This window comes from Lemur catta, chromosome 1 (assembly GCF_020740605.2).
Source record: "Lemur catta isolate mLemCat1 chromosome 1, mLemCat1.pri, whole genome shotgun sequence".
NCBI classification, from domain to species: Eukaryota; Metazoa; Chordata; class Mammalia; order Primates; family Lemuridae; genus Lemur; species Lemur catta.
Window position 1 is genome coordinate 277649281 of NC_059128.1, and position 24459 is coordinate 277673739.

General features: G+C 45.0%; 3 protein-coding genes across 4 annotated transcripts in view; 2 read left to right on the top strand and 1 right to left on the bottom strand.

The window, feature by feature from the left end:
- The window catches only part of SETD4 (SET domain containing 4), a 43718-nt gene extending 23707 nt beyond the window's left edge, over positions 1-20011 (bottom strand). The window contains exon 1 of one of the 2 annotated variants that reach the window (XM_045540622.1): positions 19976-20011. The gene's annotated coding sequence lies outside the window, so the exon portion shown is untranslated. Of the gene's footprint in view, positions 1-12081; positions 12099-19975 lie in introns of those variants that run through there. The other variant, XM_045540627.1, reaches the window with a different exon arrangement.
- On the top strand, positions 1350-5112 carry LOC123630719 (carbonyl reductase [NADPH] 1). Its single transcript, XM_045540630.1, has 3 exons — positions 1350-1775; positions 2372-2479; positions 4047-5112. The coding sequence occupies exons 1-3, from the start codon at positions 1487-1489 to the stop codon at positions 4481-4483; spliced, it is 834 nt and encodes a 277-aa protein (XP_045396586.1). The 5' UTR covers positions 1350-1486; the 3' UTR covers positions 4484-5112.
- LOC123630720 (carbonyl reductase [NADPH] 1-like) lies at positions 11901-15300 on the top strand. Its single transcript, XM_045540631.1, has 3 exons — positions 11901-12472; positions 13031-13138; positions 14571-15300. The coding sequence occupies exons 1-3, from the start codon at positions 12196-12198 to the stop codon at positions 15005-15007; spliced, it is 822 nt and encodes a 273-aa protein (XP_045396587.1). The 5' UTR covers positions 11901-12195; the 3' UTR covers positions 15008-15300.
- Positions 20012-24459: the final 4448 nt, after the last annotated feature.

Consider the following 24459-nt stretch of genomic DNA (forward strand, 5'->3'; position numbering starts at 1 on the left):
GTCAGGGTTATAACACAAATAACTTCATTTTGGTTCTGATAACTTTCACAATGGTATAGTACTTTCATATAATATATGCACATACTTTAAATCATCTCTAGTTTATTTACAATAACCAGTACAATGTAAATGGTTGTTGTATAGTTTTTCTTATTTGTATTTGTTTATTGTTATTTTTTATTTTGTTTTTCTGAATATTTGCAATTCTTGGTCAGTTGAATCCCCACATGCAGAACCCAAAGATGTGGAGGACCAAGTGTAAACACAAGCTGCCCTAAACCAGAGGAAACTAGAGTCATGACACCTAAAGGTAATATAGTATTCTGGAGGGGATCCTGGAATAGAAAAGGATCTTTGGGGAAAAACTAGTGGAATCCGAATCAAGTGTGAAGCTTAGTTAATAAGAGTGTTCCAATGTTGGTTTTTAGTTGAGACGATGTACCATAGTAGAAAAATGTTAATAATAGGAGAATCTGGCCTGGCGCGGTGGCTCACGCCTGTAATCCTAGCACTCTGGAAGGCCGAGCATCTTAAATGTTGCTAGTGCAACTAGTGAATTCAATTTTTAATTGCATTGTGATTAATTTAAATTTGCATATAAATGACCACTTGGGACTACTGCCAACTTCTGGGACACCACAGAAATGAAACTTGACTTTATAGCCCTCTATTCCCTTGTTCATTTCCCACCACTGAACTAATTTATAGACTGAGGCTGGATCTGTTTCTTCATTTTTAAAAAGGGGATAAGTAGGTGCATCCTGACATGTTATTTTAAGTGTAAAATGGGCTGTGAAGCTCTCTGACACCTGTGCACTGCAAGACCTTGACAAAGGTAAGTTGATGGCCCCACAAAGGTCCAGACAGGTAACCCTGGGATGACTTAGTAAATGTTTCCTACATTATTGGAAAACCTGGCCAAAGATAAGCCAGAAGCCTTGCTTTCGTATACTAATGGGGGAAATCAACCTGTCATTTTCTTCCAGATTCTTCCACAACAATACTTCCAAACACTTCAGTTCCAACCATGTATTTTTCAGACCACCAGAAAAAAAGTCCATACACAAGCCCCATTTCTTCAAGCACAACAGTGAGGGTTGAATAGTTGCAGGAACACGAAGAAAAACCATTAGAGAACCAGAGAAGCAGGGATAAGGGGTGAGGTCACACCTAGACACGTGACCAATAGGAATGGTTCTTCACTGCCAGGCAGGCAGGCAACACCACCAGCAAGCCTCAGTTCTCAGCCGGCGGCTTTGCAAAGCCAAGCAGCACAGTTCTACTCCTCAGGAGGTATCTCAGGAGCCCCGCCCAACCAGAGGCGGGTTTTGCGCCTGCGCGCTCAGCGGCGGGCTACTGGCGCACATCCTGAGTGTGCGCCCCAGACACCCTCCAGGCTTGCGCAGGCGCTCGCAGGGTCTCCACAGCTCAAGGGCTTCGGCCTGATCCCTTCTCCACGCAGGTGCCCCGCGAGCCCCGCTCGGCCATGTCTTCCTGCAGCCGCGTGGCGCTGGTGACCGGCGCCAACAAGGGCATCGGCTTCGCCATCGCGCGTGACCTGTGCCGCCAGTTTTCGGGGGACGTGGTGCTCACGGCGCGGGACGCGGCGCGGGGCCAGGCGGCCGTGCAGCAGCTGCAGGCCGAGGGCCTGAGCCCGCGCTTCCACCAGCTGGACATCGACGACCTGCAGAGCATTCGCGCCCTGCGCGACTTCCTGCGCAGGGAGTACGGGGGCCTGGACGTGCTGGTCAACAACGCGGGCATCGCCTTCAAGGGTAAGGAATTGGCTTGCTCTGAGAGGAGGTGGCCTACCAGAGAGCCTCCTGCTAAGGCGGGTGAGCCTATCAGAGAAGCCCTGCGGTTCCCCCTCCTGCCTGGAGGTTCCTGAACATGCTCCCAGGAGCAGAACGGGGTGGGGAGCTGCCCAGAGAGCCAGAGTTCTCAGGGAGGGGGAGGGTCTTCCAGCCAAAGGGATCTTGGTGTTTCCCTGGCTGGGACTACTGGGGATCTTTTCCAGGTTTTCTAAAGTATTTTGAGATCAGAGCTTAGGGAAGTTGGATGAAGTTTTAACTGATTTTCAAATAAACAAGAAATTGCAAAAAATGGATATACTGAGATCCGGTACGTGCACCCTTCACCCACCTTACCCCCGTGGTACCGTCTTTCAAAAGTACTGTGTTGGAACGTTATCAAAGCCGGAAATTTGACATAGGCACAATACTGTAACTAGATGGAGACTTTAGACTCAAGTCAGCAGAATTCACAGGCACTATTTGTGTGTGTGTGTGTGTGTGTGTGTGTGTGTGTCATTGTATGGCATGTCACCGCATGGCTACTGTCCTTTAACTCTGTTCTCTTTCTCTCCTAAAAGTTGCTGATACCACACCCTTCCATATTCAAGCAGAAGTGACCCTGAAAACAAACTTTTTTGGTACCCGAGATGTCTGCACAGAGTTACTCCCTCTAATAAAACCACAAGGTGAGTCTGATGCCCAGGGATCCGGCCCCTGCTGACTCCCCATGCTGCAGGTGCACCTGCCTCCTTGCTTTGTCTCCACCCTGCCAGGCACAGTTTTGCTTCAGGACTTTGTCCTGGCTTTTCCTGTGGCTCTCAGTGCTCTCAATCCCTCGGGTCTTTGCTTACCTGCCCCTTTCTTATCCTTCAGGTCTTAGCCCAGTGTCTCCTCAGAGAGGCTGTTTATTTGCTCTGTGCCCCTCACACGTTGCAGAGCAGTAGGATTTCACCCGGTGCCCTTTCTCTGCTCCATCAGACTGATCTTATTCAGGCTGGAGGAGCCTTCACTATCACCCATCCAGCAGCCCCTTCTAAAATGTGTCACCTGCCTAGAACACTCCCAAGAGATGCTTCCACCCCCAGTCTGTAATAAAACAGACATTTCCAGAGGGTGCTCATCCTTCTCCCTAAATCTTCTTGGACATTGAGCCCACTGTTCACCCACCAGGATCCTGCAAGTCACCATGCCCTGCCCCCATATCATCACTGACCAGGGCCTAGCAGTTGTGCCCACAGAGTTTATCCCGAATCCACTTCATGCCAGCTCTACAACAGGCCGTCAGCTGTCATCCTGGACAACTGCAGACCCTTCTAAGGACCCTCCTTTCTTGGGTCTTTTCCATTCCCAACATCCAACATGCTGTGCATGTGGTCAGTCCACTCCTCCAAATCTTTCAAGTAATGGCATAGAAGATGAACCCACCCCCTCAATACCTAGTGATTAAAACAAGCAGCCACTTTTTAAAAATTTAAATACATTTAGGGTGTACAAATATTTTTTTTGTTGCATGATTCAATTGCATAGTGGAAATGTCTAGGTTTTTAATATACTGCTAACCTTAATAATGTACACTGTACCCAGTAGGGACTTTTTCATCCAGTAGCCTCCCACACCCCAGTTCTGAGACTCCAGTTTCCATTAAGTCACTCTGCATGACCATGCATACCCACTGCTTAACTCCCACTTGTAAGTGGGAACATGTGGTATTTGGTTCTTTGTTCCTGTATTGCTTCACTTAGAATAATGGCCTGCAATTCCATCCGTGTTGCTCAATAAGACATTATATCATTTTTTGGGTGACAGAGTAGTATTTGAAGGTGTATATATACACGATATTTTGTTTATCTAGTCTTTGGTTGGTGAGCACATAGGTTGGTTCACTATCTTTACAATTGTGAATTCAAGTAGCCACTTCTGGAAATATTAAAATGTGTGGCCTAGAGTTGAATACCTTCATGAACTCTCCACTCCTAACCTCTTTCCTCAACCTATCATCTGGAAAGTTGCATTACTTCTAACTAGGACCTCAAAGCACAGCTCTTTCAAATGTCACCTGACTGCTCGGCCAAAATTTATTGCCAGGAATGGAGTTTATCATGCAACTGCCACACCTTCCATGCATAGTCCTCCTAGAATTCATACTGGTAATTGCCTTTCAAATGAAAATTTCCTGGTCCAAAATTCCATCATATTTGGCAATCACTATTCTTGGGGACACCTTTCTACATAATGATTTGTGGTGTATTTTAGGCAGAGTGGTGAATGTGTCTAGCACGGTGAGTCTCAGCGCCCTTAAAAGGTGCAGCCCAGAGCTGCAGCAGAAGTTCCGCAGCGAGACCATCACGGAGGACGAGCTGGTGGGGCTCATGAACAAGTTTGTGGAAGATACCAAGAAGGGAGTGCACCAGAAAGAGGGCTGGCCCAACACCGCATATGGAGTTTCAAAGATTGGCGTCACGGTCCTGTCGAGAATCCAGGCCAGGAACCTGAATGAGCAGAGGAAAGGAGACAAAATCCTCCTGAATGCCTGCTGCCCAGGCTGGGTTAGAACCGACATGGCAGGACCCAATGCCACCAAAAGTCCAGAAGAAGGAGCAGAGACCCCCGTGTACTTGGCCCTTTTGCCCCCGGATGCTGAGGGGCCTCACGGACAGTTCATATCAGAAAAAAAAGTTGAGCAGTGGTAAGCTGGACTCAAAAGTCCATCCATGTGCCTCATTTTGTACCCAGTCCAGACTCAAAGGACATTTACAACATCAAAAATATTCCTATCCACAAAAAAAAGAAACCATAATATCTCTACCAAGTACTCACTAATGTACTACTAATGGAGTAGGCTACTCATTCAGTTGACTACTAATTCTATGAAGCCTTTTGTGATTTCCTTTGTGATGCAGGGAGAGGAAAATGTGTAATTGCTTAAAATAATGAATGAATGTCAATAGATGAATAAATGATTGAAGTGCTCACATCTGCCAGTGGGTTCCAAGAAAGCAAACAATATGTAAACCATGAGCACAGCTTGGGCTTTAGGGAGACATGGACAGTACCACAGAGGGAAAGACAGCTGACTTGGTCTCTTCAAGGAGCCAAAGTCATTCTGGAAAAACAACCAATTGCAGTATGTGAAACCTAAGTGGGGGCTTATATGAAACACCGGGCATAAATCTCTTCAATGTAAATATGTTATGTAGCAATGAAGTGTCATGAGGTCAGCAACATTAACATATAATGTTATATGTGATGTAAAATATATACAGAGAGATGAACAGAGATTTGTGAAATATAACAGTTTTCACAATTGTTGAGACTTGAAGGATGTATGCATATCTATTTTACTGTTCTTTCAACTTTTCTGTTTGTTGAAAGCTTTCAAAACATGAGGGAGAAGTTCCAAGCTCTGCCACCTTAGCTCATGAACTCAGGCAACATCACTGCATCTTACTGTGCCTCAGTTTCCTCCGCTGTCAAATGGGGACAATAGAGAGCTGTGTATATTGAGGTAAAGTGTTGAAAACGGCGCCTGCTGTCATTAATTCCTGTAAGCGGGCCTGACACTGTCCCCTGTGATGATGAGGAACACGTGTTCACCGCCCCACACCCATCTGGGCTCCAGTGGGCATCAGTAAGTGCCCACGCCTTTCCCTCCCTCCCACAGAATCGCTTTGTGTTGCACAAGACCCTGCCCTCACGATTCCTCACTCTTCCCATGATTTTCAGGCTTAGAGAAATGAAATCTGATCACCCATTAAAGCAAGGATGGGGCCCTTATTTTAAAATCGAGATTTACTGTACAAGTTTAGTCCTTCAGTAGAGCTGTTCAGGTCCTCCTAGTTACTGTGTTTGTATAAACAGACACCAGAACAACAACAATGTCTGGTCAAGACTGTGGTATCTCAAGTACTAGTTTGGAAATGGATACTTGCATTGCAAAGATATTTTTCCTTTAGTACCTTTAAAATAACACCTAGCTTTAAGACATTTAAAGAAAGCACGATTCCAAATTCAAGGACCTGGTTACCTCTGGGGTTGGGGAGGGAGGCTATATTGCTAAGGCTTTCTTTCTTATGCTGGGAGACAGGTACATGGTTCTAAAATGAAATTTTCAGGAAAAGGCAAAAGCATGGCTCTCATACAGACTAAAAATAAACTTCTATTAAAAAATGTATTAGGGGATGGGTATATTCACACCTAATGGATGTAGTGCACACTGCCTGGGGGATGGACATGTTTGACGCTCTGACTCGGGTGGGGCAAGGGCAATATACATAACCTAACATTTGTACCCCCATAATATGCTGAAATAAAAAAGAAAAAGAAAATGTATTTTACAGCTGTGAGTGAACCAGGTAGATGTTATAACTGGTTCAGAGGGAAAGCTAAAAGGGTACAGATTTGTATGGAAAAAAACCTAATGTTGAGCTAAATTGCAAGTGTTGACAAAACTGGTGTTTCCACAGAGGGGAGGAAGTCCAACCAGCACTAGACAGGGCAGCATTTGCATCCCTGTCAGTTACCTAAAATGTAGAAAGGCAAAATATCTCCAAGAGCGAACAGGGTCATAGCCCTGTACCACAAATCCCCCTTGCAAACACCCCTCACTCTGTTGCAGGAGCCTGGCAAAACCCCAACCCACATCCTTACCCACCATGCTCAGCCTACACCAGCAGCTAGACAGCTCTGGGGGAGGGATCACAGGAAGCTGACTGTGCTCTTTTATGTTACAAGCTCAATTCCAAAGGGACCACAAATTCTATGAGCCAATGTTGCCTTCTTCTCTAATAAATTCACTTTCCTCCTCTGCAATATCGCCATTCTTTCCTGATATCTCCCAGGCTAGTCCCTCTGGATGATGACCTCAAATCTGTCACCCTTCAAAGAGAAAGTAGATGCCTTCACAGAGCACCATTCACCACATCTGCAGCTAGACCTCCACTCTCCGCCTCCCCTTCTGCTGCAGGAGTAGACCTGTGCTCCTTCCCAGGCCACTCCCCACCTGAGTGCTGGATCCATCCAGGATCACCTTCTCCAGCATTTGGTTCTTGCCATTATTCCCTTTCTCTCCTTCACCAAATCTTGCCTCTTTGAGCCATTGCATTATAACAAGCTTTAATCTCTTTCCCAGCTTTTAAAACTAAAGAGTGAAGTCATACAAAGTAGCTTCTCTGACTACCATGGAATTACTTTGGCAATCAATAGCAGCAAGATAGCTAGAAAATCCCCAAATGCTTATAACCTTAAAAAATATAGTTCTAAACACCCTGGATCAAAAAGACATTAAAAGTGTCAACAGAAACAAATCTAAACTCTACAATAAAGAGGTATATTCTGAGCTAAATGTGTGTGACTATGGCCTGGAGACTCACTCCCAAGAAGCCTTGAGCAAGCGGTCCCACCATACAACAGTTGGGTTACACCGTACCACTGTTGGGTAACAGTTGGTTTTATATATTTTAGAGAGACAAGAATTGTTACTGGCTCCATGAGCAGATTTCAATTACCCCTATATGTTTTTAATAATCCTCTCCCTTAACTACTTGACGTTTTTCAGTTGTTTCCCAGAAATGGTGGATTTTCTGCAAAAGAAAGGAGTTGACATTCTGAAGGCCTCTGGGCATTTTCCTGATGCCAAGAGGCACCATCCCCCACAACCTGCCCCCAATGCACCTAGCTCCTTGTTAGTTCCAAAACAAGTGGCCCCTCCATTAAAAGGGCATTACCTCCATTAGCTGGAGGGGCAGATTTGAGGCTTTTACTGTTCTCCCAACAAATCTGTTATATGAAATAATCCTTTCTTCCTTGGCAATCCTGAATTGTCTCAATAACTGGATCTTTGTGCAACAAGCAACTGGATCTAGGCAGAAACCCCCACCAAGTTTCAACAACAGAATTACATATAAAATCATAAATCAATACATGGAGGTGTACATGGCCTTGGCCCAAAGCAAGGACATCTCTAAGTGGAGACTTACAGGTTATAGGAGGTTTTAAAGATTCTTTGATTCTTTGAGTGGTTGAAGAAATGACACTTTGCCCAAAGGCTTGGCATGTTTTAGGATAAGGATGTCTGTTAATCAAAAATAAGACACGGGACACATCCCGGACATTTGCCAAAACTCAAGTGATCTGGAAAGTTGATGGCCTGCACTGTGTGCTTTAAGCTTGTCCTGCATGGCCTTAGGCCTGTTAATGATTTAGCATCTTACTGTTACGCAGAATAACTCCAGAATAGAGGAGGCAGAGCTAGTCTGACCTCCCTTCTCCTCATGGCCAGCAACTCAGCTTGAAGGTTTCTCTGGTGTCCCCTGGGCCAAGAGAGATGCCTTCAGTCAGGTGGGGGGCTTAAGATTTTATTTTCTTTCACAATTCTCCCCTTTTGGCTAAGATCTGCCAGAGGCAGCATCAATGGCCAAATTTTAACTTTGTCCCATCATTGCCTGGGTGGAGTGGCTACCTGCCCTGGGTCCATCTAGGACCTCGATGGGAACCCTGTGTCCAAAGGACTTAGAGGCAAAAAGCTTACGGCCAGTTAAATGTTCTGGGCCACACAGGGATGGAGCTGGACAGGCATTCATCAACCTTTAAAAGTTTTTTGGCGACTACGTGCAAAACACAAAAGCCAAAACCAAGGTTACAAACTTAACTGTAAGCGTTGAGCTATTGTACTCTTCCATGTAGCTATAGACTTATAGCAATTTCTTATGTAAAACATAAGCATAGTTAACCTTTTAGGCTAATGGATTTACAGACTTTTGTTGTCCAACAATTTTTTTTTTTATTGCACTGACTGTAGTAATTTGTTTTCATGTTGCTGATAAATTTCTTACATATCTATTTGTATAAACCCCATGGCTGGGAACAGCTATACCCAGAAAGCTCTGTCACCAGGTATCTTGATATTTTCTCTGTAAGTATCATTTAAGTCTTTGGGAAGCAGGACATTCTTTATAGCTGGGATGCATGCCTGGACCATGTGGGCCTAAAAGGCAAAGTTTCTCATGTAGTGGTGGTTTGGGCATCTGGGTGTCCATCCTTGATCTGCAGAGTGCAGACTCATTTTGTAAGTATAACCCAAGGGCCATTCATTCTGTAAGGTCAGGCTGGCTAAGGGGAAGCCATTTTGCTTCCAGTATACCCTAGGCTTGTTCTGTCTTTCAAGTTTAATTAACCTGCCACCTGCATACACAGCTGCAGACACAAGATTAGAAAACCACCTTGAGGAAAAACAGATAAAGAGTCCGAAATACACCGACCACAGACTGCTGAGGACGAGACCCACCAGACAACCTAGTGTTTGCTGATAACCAACCAGCAAGTCATGATGATGAGCACAAAGCTTGCTGTCTGCCACCAAACCCCTTTACCCCTTCCCTTTCTTTATAAGCTGCTCAGTAAGCACAGGAGATGAGATGCCTCGGAGGCAATAGTCCACTGTCTCCTCTGGCTTCTGGCACTTGGATAAACCCCCTCTCTGTCACCAGCACGCAGCCCTCATGTCTGGTTCTCAGGAGGTGGGCAGGGCACCTCTCAGGAGGTGTTGAACCTGCATTCAACAACCTGACAACCTGTCATGAACCAGAGGAAAGTAGAGAGACTTGACAACCGAACGTAATGTACCATTCTGGAGGGGATCCTGGACTAGAAATGGATATTAGGGGAAAAGCTAGGGGAAATCAAAGTGTGGAGCTTAGTTAATACTCCATGTTGGTTTTTAGTTGTGACAAATGTACCACAGTACTAAGATGTTAATAACAGGAGGAACTGGTCTCAGCACGGTGGCTCACGCCTGCAGTCCCAGCTACTGGGGAAGCTGAGCCAGGAGGATCAATTGAGCTCAGGAATTTGAGTTTGCAGTGAGCTATGATGACGCCACTGCATTCTAACCCAGGCCACAGACTGAGACCCTGTCTCAGAAAAAGAAAAGAATTATTTAGTGTATGTCGTAAGCTTTTTTGACTTGTTTTGGTTTTTGTTTTTCTTTTTTCCTGGAGACAGAGTCTCCCATTGTCACCCAGGCTGGAGTATAATGGCCCCAATGGCCCAATCATGGCCCACTGTAACCTCAAATTCCTGGACTCAAGCATTCCTCCTGCCTCAGCCTCCCAAGTAGCTTGGACTACAGGAAGGTGCCACAAGCCCAGCTAATTTTTTTACAAAGGTTTTATACAGATGAGGTCTCGCTATATTTCTCCGGCTAGTCTCCAACTCCTGGCTTCAAGTGATACTCCCACCTTGTCCTCTGCTGGGATAATAGGCATGTGCCACCATGCCCGACATAAGGGTTTTTTTTCTTTCCAGTTATTATGTCTTTCTTCAGTGCTAATTCTGGAATAATTCTTTCCCCTATTAATTGTTGATGTTACCTTTATCATATACTAAATTGTTATTAATACACGATATTTTATATGTTACCTTTCCTGGAGCATCCTGCTCAATGGACCTGTCCATTCTTGTGTTGGTAGCAGTACGAAAAGGATAAATAATTCAAAGTGAAAATCATGATTCATGGCCTTGTTACGATTTGCCTTTTGAAACTGCAGGCACCTCACCCTGTCCAACGTTCCCTGTACACCCTGTGGATGAGTGGCTCTCTTACTGTGTTTAATCCATCCCACCTCCCTCTAACACTGGCTCACCCCAGCTATGGAAGAAAGTAGCTAGTGATGTGGAGAGAGCCCATCCAAGGACTCACCAAAACACACTAGCTTAAGGAAGAAAATCCAAATGGAGTTCTTTATTATCCTGAGTGAGGAAAAAAAGGTTATATACTGTGTGACTCCATCTTGGCAACATTTTTGAAACAAAAAATTTGTAGAAATGAATACCTTAGTGGTTGCCAGGAGATGGTGTTGGGTTAGGCAGCAAGAGACAGGTATGTATGCCAATGAAAGAGCAGCAGGAGGGACCCTTGTGATGATGGAAATGTCCTTATCTTGACTATAGTGGTGGATACACAAAGCTGTACAGGCAAAAAAGTTTATAGAACAAATACACAAAAAAGTACAAATAAAAATGAGGAAATTTGAATATTATTTGTGGATTGTTTTGTTGTCAGTATCCTATTTGTGATATTGTACTATATTTTTGCAAAATGTTACCAATGAGGGAAACTGGATGAAGTGTAAGGAAGGAATCTCTACTACTTCTTCTAACTAACTGCATGTGAATCCACAATTATCTCCATAACAATTGCAGTTGAAAATAAGCAAAGTTTTTTCTCTGATTCTCAACTTTTCTAAAGCAACTGATTGGAAACCTACCTTGAAATTGCAACATAACTGGATTCTACTTGAACTCATGGTGCCCAAGAGAACTGTCTGCAGTGAAGTAAATATCCTGTATCTGCACTGCCCAATGCAGTCACCACTGACACACGTGAATAGTGAGCACCTGAAGGTGCCTAGTGGAACTAAAGAACTGAAATTTAAATGCATTAGTTTTGACTGATTTAAATTTGCATTTAAATGGCTACTGTGGCTACTGGCCACCTAGGGACAACTCAGAAATGAAACTTGACCTTATAGTCCTTTACTCTCTTGTTCTAAATAGTAAGGAAGAAAACTCATTTCCCATCACTGAACTAGTTTATAAACTTTCTGAGGCTGGATCCATTTCTTCATTGTAAACGGGGATAGAAGATGCATCCTCATGTGTAATTTTGAGTGTAAAATAGGTCAGGGAAGCCCCCTGTCACCTCTACACTGCAGAACTCGGATACAGGTAAGACGATGGCCCGCAAGTGTCCAGACAGGTAACCCTGTGATGAGTTAGTAAATGTTTCCCACGTTATTGGAAAACCTGGCCCAGGACAAGCCAGTGACTTTCCTTTCATATACTAAGGGGAGACACCAGCCTGTCATTTCCTTCCTTATTGTTCCACAACTCTAGTTCCAAAGACTTCAGTTCCAGCCATATATTTTTTAGAACACCAGGAACAAACAAACAAACAAAAAGTCCATACATGTGCCACATTTCTTCAAGCACAACTATACATGTTGAATAAATTGCAAGAACACGAAGAAAAACCCTTAGAAACCAGAAAACCAGGGATTAGGGGTGAGTTCAGATCTAGGCACGTGATCAACAGAAATGCTTGATCACTGTCAGGCGCACAGCCAGGGGCACGGATCAGCCTTGATCTTCTGCCTTCCGTTTTGCAAAGCCCTGGCACAGGGCTCTGCTTGGCATCCTCTGCTCTGGGGAAGCTCTGGGAGGTCCCGCAAGCCCCGCCCCAGCGGGGGCGGGTCCTGCACCTGCAGCCTTGGGCTCCTGGCTCTTTTCCTACCTGAGTTCACCTGGCACCCTCCACAATCACTCAGATGCTCCCAAGCGCCGCGCTGCTCCAGGGCCTCGGCCTGATCCCTTCTCCACCCAGGTGTCCCGGGCGCCCCGCTCAGCCATGTCGTCCTGCAGGCGAGTGGCGCTGGTGACCGGCGCCAACAAGGGCATCGGCTTTGCCATTGCGCGCGACCTGTGCCGCCAGTTCACGGGAGACGTGGTGCTCACGGCGCGGGGCCAGGCGGCCGTGCAGCAGCTGCAGGCTGAGGGCCTGAGCCCGCGCTTCCACCAGCTGGACATCGACGACCTGCAGAGCATTCGCGCCCTGCGCGACTTCCTGCGCAGGGCGTATGGGGGCCTGGACGTGCTGGTCAACAACGCGGGCATCGCCTTCAAGAGTAAGTGGCTGGGGTGCTCAGAGAGCAGGTGGCTTCCGGGACAGCCTCCTGCCAAGTGGGAAAAACTCTGCGACCCACTGGCTCCTGGAGGGACTAAATATGCTCCCAGGAGCAGAGGGAGGACAGGGAGCTGCCCACAGAGCCAGAGTTCTCAGGGAGAGGGAGGGACTTCCAGCCAAAAGGAACTTCGTGATTCCTTGGCTGGGATTCCTGGGCATCTTTCCCATATTTTCGAAAGTTGTGCTGAGATTAAACTTTAGGGAAGTTTGGTGAAGTATTAACTGATTTTCAAATAAACAAGAAATTGCAAAAAATGGATACACTGTGATCCAGTGTGTGAACCCTTCATCCACCTTCCCCACCGTGATACCATCATTCAAAAATACTGTGTGGAAAGTTATCAAACCAGCAAATTGACATAAGCACAATATAACTAGATGCAGACTCCAGACGCAAGTCAACAGAATTCACAGGCACCATTTTGTGCGTCTGTGTGTCATTGTAAGGAATGTCACCCCATGGCTACCGTCCTTTAACTCTGTTCTCCTCCTCTAAAAGCTGCTGATACCACACCCTTCCATATTCAAGCAGAAGTGACCCTGAAAACAAACTTTTTTGGTACCATAGATATCTGCACGGAGTTACTCCCCCTAATAAAACCCCAAGGTGAGTGTGATGGGAACAGCACACCTTGTCTGTGCCCGGGATCCAGCTCAGCCCCTGCTGACTCCCCATGCTGCAGGTGCACCTGCCTCCCTGCTTTGTCTCCACCCTGCCAGGGGCAGTTTTGCTTCTTCAGGACTTTGTCTTTGCTTCTCTGGTGGCTCTGAGTGCTCTCAGTACTGCTGGTCTTTGCTCACCTGGCTCCTTCTTATCCTTCAGGTCTTAGCCCAGTGAGGCTGTTTACTTGCTCTGTGCCCCTCACACGTTGCACTGCAGTAAGATGTCACCCGGCGCCCTTTCTCTGCTCCATCAGACTGATCTTACTCAGGCTGGTTGAGCCTTCAATACCACTAATCCAACAGGCCCTTCTAAACTGTGTCACCTGCCTAGAACACTCCCAGAGTGGCCCCCTCACACTCTGTAATAAAACAGAAATTTCCAGAGGATGATCATCCTTCTCCCTAAATCCTCTTGGACACTGACCCCACCGTCCACCCACCAGGATCCTGCAGGTCACCATGCCCTGCCCCCATATCATCACTGACCAGGGCCTAGCAATGGAGCCCATGGAGTTTATCCTGAATCCACCTCATGCCAGCTCTACAACACGCCCTCAGCTGTCATTCTGGACAACTGCAGACCCTTCTAAGGACCCTCCTTTCTTGGGTCTTTTCCTTTCCCAGGATACCGCATGCTGTATCAGTCCCCTCCCCCAAATCCTTCCAGAAGAAAATGCAAGCCCATAGCATGGCTTATACGGATGTGCAGAATCTGGCGCCGCCCAGCCCCAGGCTCAGGTTAACTCCTTTTCAACATGCTCCCTATCCTACACATGACTGGCATACGTGTCGCATTGTAAACTGCTGTAGTGCTTACCCCAAGTAATGGGACAGGAGATGGACCCACCCATTAAATACACACCAGTTGAGACATGTAGCCACTTAAAAAAAAAAAAGTAGATTTAAGGGATAATAGTGGTATTTTATTATATGGCTCATGCACAGGGGAGGAGTCTAGGCTTATAATATACGATTAACCTGACTAGTGTATATTGTACCCAATGAATAATTCTGCATCTCATAGTCCCCATTACCCCCCTTCAGAGTCTCCAGTATCTGCTAAGTCACTCTGCATGACCATGCACACCCATTGCTTAGCTCCCACTTATAAGTGAGAACATATTGTATTTGGTTCTTTTTTCTTGGGTTACTTCACTTTGAATAATGGCCTCCTATTCCATCCAAGTAGCTGCAGAAAACATTATTTCATTCCTTTTGATTCTGAAGTAATATTCCATGGTATATAAATGTGCCATGCATTCTTACGTCTTTGCAGTTGTGAATTGAAGCAGCCACATTTACAAAGATTAAAGTGTGTGGCCTAAATGATTAAAATCATTATGCTTTTCTACATAATGATTTGTCATGTATTTTAGGCAGAGTGGTGAATGTGTCTAGCATGATGAGTCTCATGACCCTTAAAAAATGCAGCCCAGAGCTGCAGCAGAAGTTCCGCAGCGAGACCATCACAGAGGATGAGCTGGTGGGGCTCATGAACAAGTTTGTGGAAGATACCAAGAAGGGAGTGCACGAGAAAGAGGGATGGCCCAACACCACATATGGAGTTTCAAAGATTGGCGTCACAGTCGTGTCGAGAATCCAGGCCAGGAAACTGAGTGAGCAGAGGAAAGGAGACAAAATCCTCCTAAATGCCTGCTGCCCAGGCTGGGTTAGAACCAACATGGGGGGACCCAATGCCACCAAAAGTCCAGAAGAAGGAGCAGAGACCCCTGTGTACTTGGCCCTTTTACCCCAAGATGCTCAGGAGCCTCATGGACAGTTCATATCGGAGAAGAAAGTTCAAGAATGGTGAGCTGGACTCACAGCTCCATCTGTGGGCCCCATTTTGTACCCTGTCCTGATTTGACCCAAAGGAAATTTACAATGTCAAAAATATTCCTAGCCAATAAAAAAAAATCACATCAAAACATCCCTATCAGGTATTCACTAATGTACTACGAATGGAGTAGGCTACTCACGCAGCTGACTACTAATTCTACAAAGACTCTTATAATTTCCTTTGTCATGTAGGGAGAGGAAAACATGTGATTGCTGAAAATCATGAATGAAAGTCAATAGATGAATAAATTCTTCTTTGTCAATGTCCATGTGTGCAGATTGTTTACATGCTGATCTAGCTCTTTCTCACATGTGTAGTCAACCTAAAAGTTAGGTCAAGTGAAGGAACAGTTTAACTCAGGGGTCAGCAAACCCAGAAAGTAAAGAAGGAGCCAGACAGTGACTGTCTTCAGCTTTGCGAGGCACACAGTCTGTTTCACGTGCCCACGTCTGCCAGTGGGTAACAGGGAAGCAGACAACGTGTCAACCAAGAGCACAGCTGGACTTGCCCTTGGGCTTTAGGGAGACATGGACAGACCACGGAGGGAAAGGCCACTGACTTGGTCTCTTTAAGGAGCCAAAGTCACTACAGAAAAACAACCAATGGCAGTGTGTGAAACATGAGTGGGTGACTGTATGAAACATCGAGGCATGAAAGACTGAGACAAGAGAATTGTTAAATCTCCTTGATGTAAATATGATATTTATGTAGGCTTGAAGTGTCATGAGGTCCACAACGTTAACATATCTCAGCAAAATATACACAGAGAGATGAACAGATGAGTGAAATATAACAATTTTAATAACTGTTGAGACCTGAAGGATGTATGGGTGTCTACTTTACTGTTCTTTCAACTTTTCTGTTTGTTGAAAGCTTTCAAAACATGAGGGAGAAGTTCCAAGCTCTGCCACCTTAGCTCATGAACTCAGGCAAGGTCACTGCATCTTACTGTGCCTTGGTTTCCTCCACTGTGAAATGGGGATAATGAAGGACTGTGTATATTGAGGTAAAGTGTTGAAAACAGCACCTGCTGTCATTAGTTCCTGTAAGGGGGCCTGACACTGTCCCCTGTGGCGATGAGAACTACCTGTTCACTACCCAACACCCAGCTGGGCTCCAGTGGGCATCAGTAAGTGCCCACACCTTTCTCTCCCTCCCACAGAATCGCTTCGTGTTGCACAAGACCCCTGCCCTCACGATTCTTCACTCTTCCCATGATTTTCAGGCTTAGAGAAATGAAACATGATCGTACATTAAAGCACGGATGGAGCCCTTATTTTAAAACTGAGATTTACTGTACAAGTTTAGCCCTTCAGTAAAGCTGTTCACTTCCTCCTAGTTATTGTGTTTTTATAATCAGACATCAGAACAACAACAATGTCTGGTCAAGACTGTGGTATCTCAAGTGCTAGTTTGGAAATGTATACTTGCATTGCAAAGATATTTTTCTTTTGGTACCTTAAAAATAATACATAACTTGAAGACATTTAAAGAAAGCACGATTCTAAATTCAAGGATGTCATTACCTCTGGGGTGGGGGAAGGAGGCACACAAGGGCTTCCTGCTGCATTGCTAAGGCTTTTTTTTTATACTAGGAGATAGGTACACAGTTCTAAAATGAAATTTTCAGAAAAAGGCAAAATCATGGCTGTCATACAGATATAAAAATAATGGTGTGTTGAAAATGTATTTCACTCATATAATATGAGGCAACCAGGTGGATGTTATAACTGGTTCAAAGGAAAAGCTAAAAGGGCACAGATTTATATGGGAAAAAGAAATGTTAGACTGAATTGCAAATGTGGACAAAAACTGGTGTTTCCATAGAGGGGAGGAAGTCCAACCAGCACTAGACAGGGCAGCATTTGCATCCCTGTCAGTTACCTAAAATGTAGAAAGGCAAAATATCTCCAAGAGCGAACAGGGTCATAGCCCTGTACCACAAATCCCCCTTGCAAACACCCCTCACTCTGTTGCAGGAGCCTGGCAAAACCCCAACCCACATCCTTACCCACCATGCTCAGCCTACACCAGCAGCTAGACAGCTCTGGGGGAGGGATCACAGGAAGCTGACTGTGCTCTTTTATGTTACAAGCTCAATTCCAAAGGGACCACAAATTCTATTAGCCAATGTTGCCTTCTTCTCTAATAAATTCACTTTCCTCCTGCAATATCGCCATTCTTTCCTGATATCTCCCAGGCTAGTCCCTCTGGATGATGACCTCAAATCTGTCACCCTTCAAAGAGAAATGCCTTCAGAGAGAACCATTCAACACACCTGCAACTAGACCTCCACTCTCTGCCTCCCCTTCTGCTGCAGGAGTAGACCTGTGCTCCTTCCCAGGCCACAGCCCCCCCCCCCCCCCCGAGTGCTGGATCCATCTAGGATCACCTTCTCCAGTGTTTAGTTCTTGCCATTATTCCCTGTGTCTCCTTCACCAAATCTTGCCTCTCTGAGATTGTCATTGCATTAGAACAAGCTCTAATATCTCTCTCCCAGCTTTTCAAACTAAGGAGTCAAGTCATACAAAGTAGCTTCTCTGACTACCATGGAATTACATTAGCAATCAATAGCAGAAAGATAGCTAGAAAATCCCCAAATACTTGGAAACTAAAAAAAATACTTTTAAACACCGTTTGTCAAAAGATATTGAAAAGTTAATAAGAAAGTATTTGAAACTAAATGAAATTGAAAACAATATATCAATGTTTGTAGGATGCTGCTAAAGCAGTACTTAGAGGGAAATTTATATCACTTAACACCTACATTAGAAAAGAATTGTCTCAAATCAATGACCTGAGCTTCCAGGGTAAGAAACTAGAATATGAGCAAATGAACCCCAAAGTGGGTAGAGGAAGTAAAAATCAGAACTGAAATCAATACAGTCAGAATTATAAAGCAGAGGAAAATCAATGAAACCAAAAACTGGCTTCATATGAAAAATCAATAAAATCTAGCCAGATAGATCAGGGGAAAAAATATGAAAGACACCAGTTACCAATGTGAAGAGTGAGAGGGGTGGTATCACTACAAATACTAAAGGACAAGAAGGGCATATTATGAACAAGTACATGTCAATGGAAGTAACAACTTAGATAAAATGTACCAACATTTTGGAAAAACATTAAACTCACTGAAGAAGAAATAGAAAACTTGAATACTCTATGTCTTTAAAATGAAGTTTCAAATAAGCTTAAGAGAAAAAGAAAGAAATATCAGTTGAGGCAGGAAGGGGACCACACAGAAGGTACCCACCTCCTTCCTGACTGAAAGAATGGTCTGGCTAACTGGCCAACAAGAAAATGAATTTCTAACTGGCAGCCACTTAGAGTAGCATATAAACCCTGCCTCTAAGGTTAGTAACATGAATATCTCCTACAGAGATGTTTCCCTAGCAATTTAAAGAACCTAGCAGACAAAAGAAGGTCTAAATCCTCATTACCATTTGTCAGAGCTGGTCAATCCACATTCCAAAAGGAAAGAACGTTTCTGGGAGAGGGGAGGAAAGGGTAGACTATCTGATGGACCATCATCAAAATTCACTGCCTGTAAGAAGTTTTTTTTGTTTTTTATTTTTTGTTTTTTTTTCTGTATTATTTAAGCAGCCTTGAAAAAGTTCCTGAGGGGACAGTAGGAGTGCGAACTTCCCCCACTTCCTTAAGAAGAGATAGCACTGGATGCCTCCCGTTATCAAGGAGAAAAATGAAACTAATTTCTGCTATCAGTCTGCCACGTGAGAAACAGAAAAAGCCAACACAGCAGTTGCTCAGCTGTCGTCCGCTAATTTGGCTACAATCATAACCCTCCAGCCCTTCCTCAGCCTGCCCCAATAAAGAGTCATGTGGCCTCAGGGCCAGCGGCTCTCTTTATTTCTGGAACTGTACCCTCTCTCTCTCTTTGGAGAGAGAGTAAATAGAAACTTCGCACTTCTATCTAGCCTAAACTTTGTCTAAGAAATCACTCTTGCTTCCGTATAGACTTCATACCGTAACCCTGACCTCAGGTTTTGACATTACTTGATCAAGAAAGTGAACTCAGGATGACAGAACCCAGGAAGTTGGCAAGCTTTGCTTGGGAAAAGCTGAGGCATGATGAGATGCAGCTCTCAAAGTCACTAATAAAAACATTCACGTCAAACACACTTGTATCACACTGAGGAAGCTGGGTGGAGGAGTCTAATTGGCCATCCACACCTTGACACCCCTTTGGAAATTCCTTTTCAGTTGAGCTTGGTTTTATGGGTATGCACCTCATGGGGAGATGCTAAATAATTTCCTTATTAACTATGACCTTGGGCAAAACAAAAATTTCCAGATTTCTAGCAAACATAGGGGTTATATAACCACAAAACGTTTCAATAAATGCCTTACCACACACGAAGAGCTTTGTAAACATTCCCTCCCATATGGGGCTGCACTGGGAATCACACAGAGAGATATAGCCTGCCTGTACCAGTAAGTCTAGTCACAGAACCTCTTTTTCTTCTTTACTTTTTCTCTTCACTGTCTCTTAAGCAAGAAAGGGAATTATGTCCAAGATGCAGTTCCTGTATGCAAGTAATTTCTTTGTATATTAGGACAAAGCAAACACCCCCTTTTTGCCATGATGGATGGGCACACGCCCAAGAAAATTACCAGCCACATCTTTTCCTCCTTCGGGGGTTCTCCCAAAATAGTTTTAGCTCAACTGCCAGGAATCACAAGCCCCTACTGACCCATCACTGTCCAATTTTACTTTGAGGACATCACACCTCTCAATGCTGCAAACCATTGCTTGGCTCAGATGGGACACAGAGGGATGTGTCGGCTGGGTGTGGTGGCTCGAGTTTATAATCCTAGCACTTTGGGAGGCAGAGACAGGACGACTCCTTGAGCCCAAAATCTGAGACTATCTTGGGCAATAGCAAGACCCCGTCTCTACAAAAAAATAAGAAAAATTACCTGGGCTTGTTGATGCTCTCCTGTAGTCCCAGCTACTCGGGAGGCTGAAGCAGGAGGACCACTTGAGGCCAGGAGTTGGAGGTTGCAGTCAGCTATGATGATGACACTGCACTCCAGCCTGGGCAACAAAGCAAGACCCTGTCTCAGAAAAAAAAAAAAAAAAAAGAGGGATGTGTCTGCAGGACCCAATTCACAGATCAGGAAAAGTGTAGACCCAGGGCTTGGAGCATCAGAAAATCTAGCACATTCAGCCCTTCCACAGAAGGGGGACAGAGGCCCTTGTTCTCTAGGAACAGCACCACTGGATGGCAGAGCTTGGTTCTGCCCTGAGATCCTCATCCAGCCATAATGTCCTGCAGCCCCGTGGCCCCTCCACCATGGGCCATTTAAAGAATTAGAGCCTCTGAGCGGCAGGCCTCAATACTATTCCTTGTGTGTATGAGGTGTTAGTGTAAGGCAAATAGGACCAGGCATCTTGGCTGCAAAGGAAGTAGTATCTGGTAGTGGCACGTGGAGATCCAGGGCAAAAAGGGAGTTGTTATGACACAAGGTCTGAATCTGTGCCTCACATTAGCTGGGTTACTTATTGGGATCCCTATTATCCAAATACAGGTCAGGAGATGTCTATACCCTGTGAACTACAATTTTGACAGAGAAATGCACATTACTCAGGACATGGCCTACCCCAGGAAGGTAAATCCGCCACATGGATAAGCCATTCAGAACTGCCCAATCCTGATACTAAAGGACACTTAAAGGAGGTTTGGGGTCATACTACCTATTGCAGAAACTCAGTCCCTAATGTTTTGCAATCACCAGTCTTCCTTGTCTTCAACTCAGTTTTCAGTGTCAGAGCCCCCATGCTTGGGAACTGCAGGGGATTGAATGGTGGCTCCCAGGAAGATCTGTCCCTGTGTCAGAATCTGTAAATATTTTCAGTGGAGAAAAGGGTTTTTACAAAGGTAATTAAGTTAAGGATTTTGAGATGAGATCATCCTGGATTACCCCAGTGGACCCTAAATCCAGTGATAAGTGTCCTTGTAAGACACACAGAGAGACAAGGCACCATGTGAAGACACATGGATTGGAATGATGTGGCCACAAGCCAGGGAAAGCCTGCAGCCAACAGAAGCTGGAAGAGGCAAGGAAAGATTCCTCTGGAGTCTTCAGAGGGAACAAGGATGTGCTGACAACTTGATTTCAGACTTCTGGAAAATTTCTTTGGTAAGTCACCAAGTTTGGGATCATTTGCTATGGCAGCCCTAGGAAACTGAATCAGGAGCCTAAATATGAACAGCTATTTTGTGACCTAAAATTAGCAGTCCAACAGATTTCCACTCTGGGTCTACCTAACCTTAAACCTTTCTGCTCGCTCAGACCCAAAGCCTTCCAAGTTTTACCCAGCTCCCCAGGGACTAGAGGCAAAAAGCCATGACAGCCTTTTTCTTGATCCAACAGAGAAGACCCATCCACCTTGTCTCAGAGCAGCAGCAGCAGCCAAGCACCTGCAGACCTCTGCCTCCTCATCCCATGGGCTCCTTTGGTGTAATGGTCTCTCACGTCGTACAATATTTGCTGCTCACTGAAAATAGTCAGTATTTCTGAGAAAGCCCACTCACCCCCCATGAGATTGCATTACTTTCTCCCTCACCCATTTATATCTGCAACTGTAGCATCTTGATCTCCACCACAGTTGTCCTTTATCTGAAGAAGGGGAACCTTCTGATTGCTTAACCTCTGTTCAGATGGTTCCAGAACTAGGTATCTCCCCCTCAAACAGAATTGTTGGAGACTCCCATAAAAAGTCCAGGTTGGACATTGTTCGATCCAAACAGGAAAGTCTTGAGCCATATAAACTAGAATAGATCTAACTTCACCCTCAGAGGACACCTCTTACTGCAGAGGAAAATGTGCCTAAGCTCCGTGCATGCACTTGAACTTGCTTGCCAATAGGCTATGAACAAAGGGTTATCACATACGCTGATGACATGCACTCACTGGGGCTGGCACATGACTTCGGGATGCTCTGGAAACAATGAAGCTTCATGTCATCAGCAGGGACTCAAAATGAAAATGGTCAGCAGATTAAGAAACCACTAGAAGCCTCAATGTTTTCTATTGAAATGGTCACAACAAAGGTAGAAACACAAGCAATAAAAGAGCATCTTGAAGCTCAACACTATGGCAAGTAAGTGGCCCTTACTAAAATCATGGCCCTTATGATTTCACAGAGACAAATATTGGGACTGGTTCAGAGAGGCCAAAATGTCAAAAAGTGGCTCAGAAAATAGAAAAAGAGACCTCAGGAAAGACCTGCCTGCAGCTGGTAAGAGAATCATCTCTAATGCTCTCGGGACAGACTCTGGGTGCCAGAAGACCTCAAAATGAAGCCTGGAGGATTTTCACATGAACTAGTTGGCCACTGCTCTGGAGCAGCTTTGGTGACTGAGGATGTTTCTGGTGCCCACCGTATCTGTCACCAGTGAAATGCTGGGACAACTAAAAATGGGACATGGACAGAAGCCAGGCCTCAGCATTTCCAAATAGATCTTAAACAATTACTGTCTTCAGTAGATTTTGGTTATATTTCGGTCATGCTTTGCTTATTCTTAGAGTGGGTGGAAGCTTTTCCTTGTCAAAGCTACAGCTAGCACAGTAGCTAGAACACTGTTTTGCTTTGTGTTTCCTACTTAGGGAATTAAAACCCATCTTCCCACTAATGGGAAATATTCACATCACTGGAATTGTCATTAAGGAACTCTTCAAAGCCTTGCCACTCAAAAAATGTAGTTCCCTTACCATCCTCAGTCTTGAGGAAAAGTCAAGAGAACAAACAGGATTTTATAACTAAATCTGGCACAAAACTCAGGCCGTTGAATGAAGACGTTGCCACTGGCCTAATGACCATGACATCAACTCCTACAGGGGTTCATCAGCTCACCCTTTATGAGGTGGTCACTGGTCAGAGTACATGTCTGGGAACATCACCCACAGACCACACCTCATGACAGGCAATTATAGTTTAATACTGCAAAGGGGTAATGCGGACACTCAGTCTCATCATCCACAGGCACAAGAAGTCTTTCCCCAGCATCCTCCCAACCACGGCCTATATGACCTCAAACCTGGACACCTGGTCTTCTGGAAAAGCCATCAGAGCAAGGTGGGGGCTTCCAAACCTGATGAAAAGAGTAATCATCAGGCCCTCCTGACCACCACACTGCCGTCAGATTACAAAGGACTGGTCCTTGGATTCACACCAGCCCACTGAGAAGACACGAAGCTTCCTTACACCACCAGGAAGTCACCTGAACGGGAGATCTCACACGAAGTGTCCTTGTACATCCCCCAGGAGCAGACAGCCATCGCAAGGAGAAAGGTAACCCCCCAGCCTCAGGTCAGTGTGGAGTAGATGGCTTCGTCCCAGAACATTAGAACTAGATCTCAAATGCCTAGAATAACTGACGACCATTCATGCCATCACATGTTTTTGTTCCATAGGTCCCTAATTGTTTTTTCATTTCTTGCTGGTTTAAGGTTCTGGATAGAAAATAGCTATTTGTATTCTCTTAACTATGTCACCCATTCGGGCTCCTGCTCCTAAGTACTGCCCTTGTAACCCCTGCTCACTCCATGGCTCAAACACAATTTAACCAACCATTAGAATGACGCATGCACTCCTTTGAGTATTGCCAAGTTTCCTTAGTGCTGATCCCTTGTAATGAATCAGTCGGCTTCTGGGTAACAGAACTTTTTTTTTTTTTTTTTTGAGGCAGAGTCCCACTCTGTCACCCTGGCTAGAGTGCCATGGCATCAGCCTAGCTCACAGCAACCTCAAACTCCTGGGCTCAAGCAATCCTCCTGCCTCAGCCTCCCGAGCAGCTGGGACTACAGGCATGCGCCACCATGCCCGGCTAATTTTTTCCATATATATTTTTAGCTGTCCATATAATTTCTTTCTATTTTTTTTAGTAGAGACACGGTCTTGCTCTTGCTCAGGCTGGTCTTGAACTCCTGAGTTCAAACAATCCGCCCGCCTCGGCCTCCCAGAGTGCTAGGATTACAGGCGTGAGCCACCACGCCCAGCCTGGGTAACAGAACTTAATGCCTATGTGATTTTACAGATGCCAACTATAACAAGCAAGACAGCCAAAAACCTAAGGCCCCCTGTCATGTGATGCAAAGAATGGGGATTTTCTGTCACCATTAAAATGAAACCTGAGAATCTTTCATAGAAACTAGCACTTCAACCAAACTTATTGATAGAGCTTGGTAAGGAACTAAGTGGTGTGAGATTAATTGTGCAAGTGAAAGATTCTTTTCTCACATAGATTCTGTAAGGAATCTTTCTACTTAAACTCCATCTCAGTGTCCTTGCCTGTGGCTCTACACGCTGATGTCTGTATCCTGCTATCTGCTGCTGGAGTACACTTGCTGACTTGTGTCAACACTGTGGAACACAGGAGTATTTTGGCCAACAATGG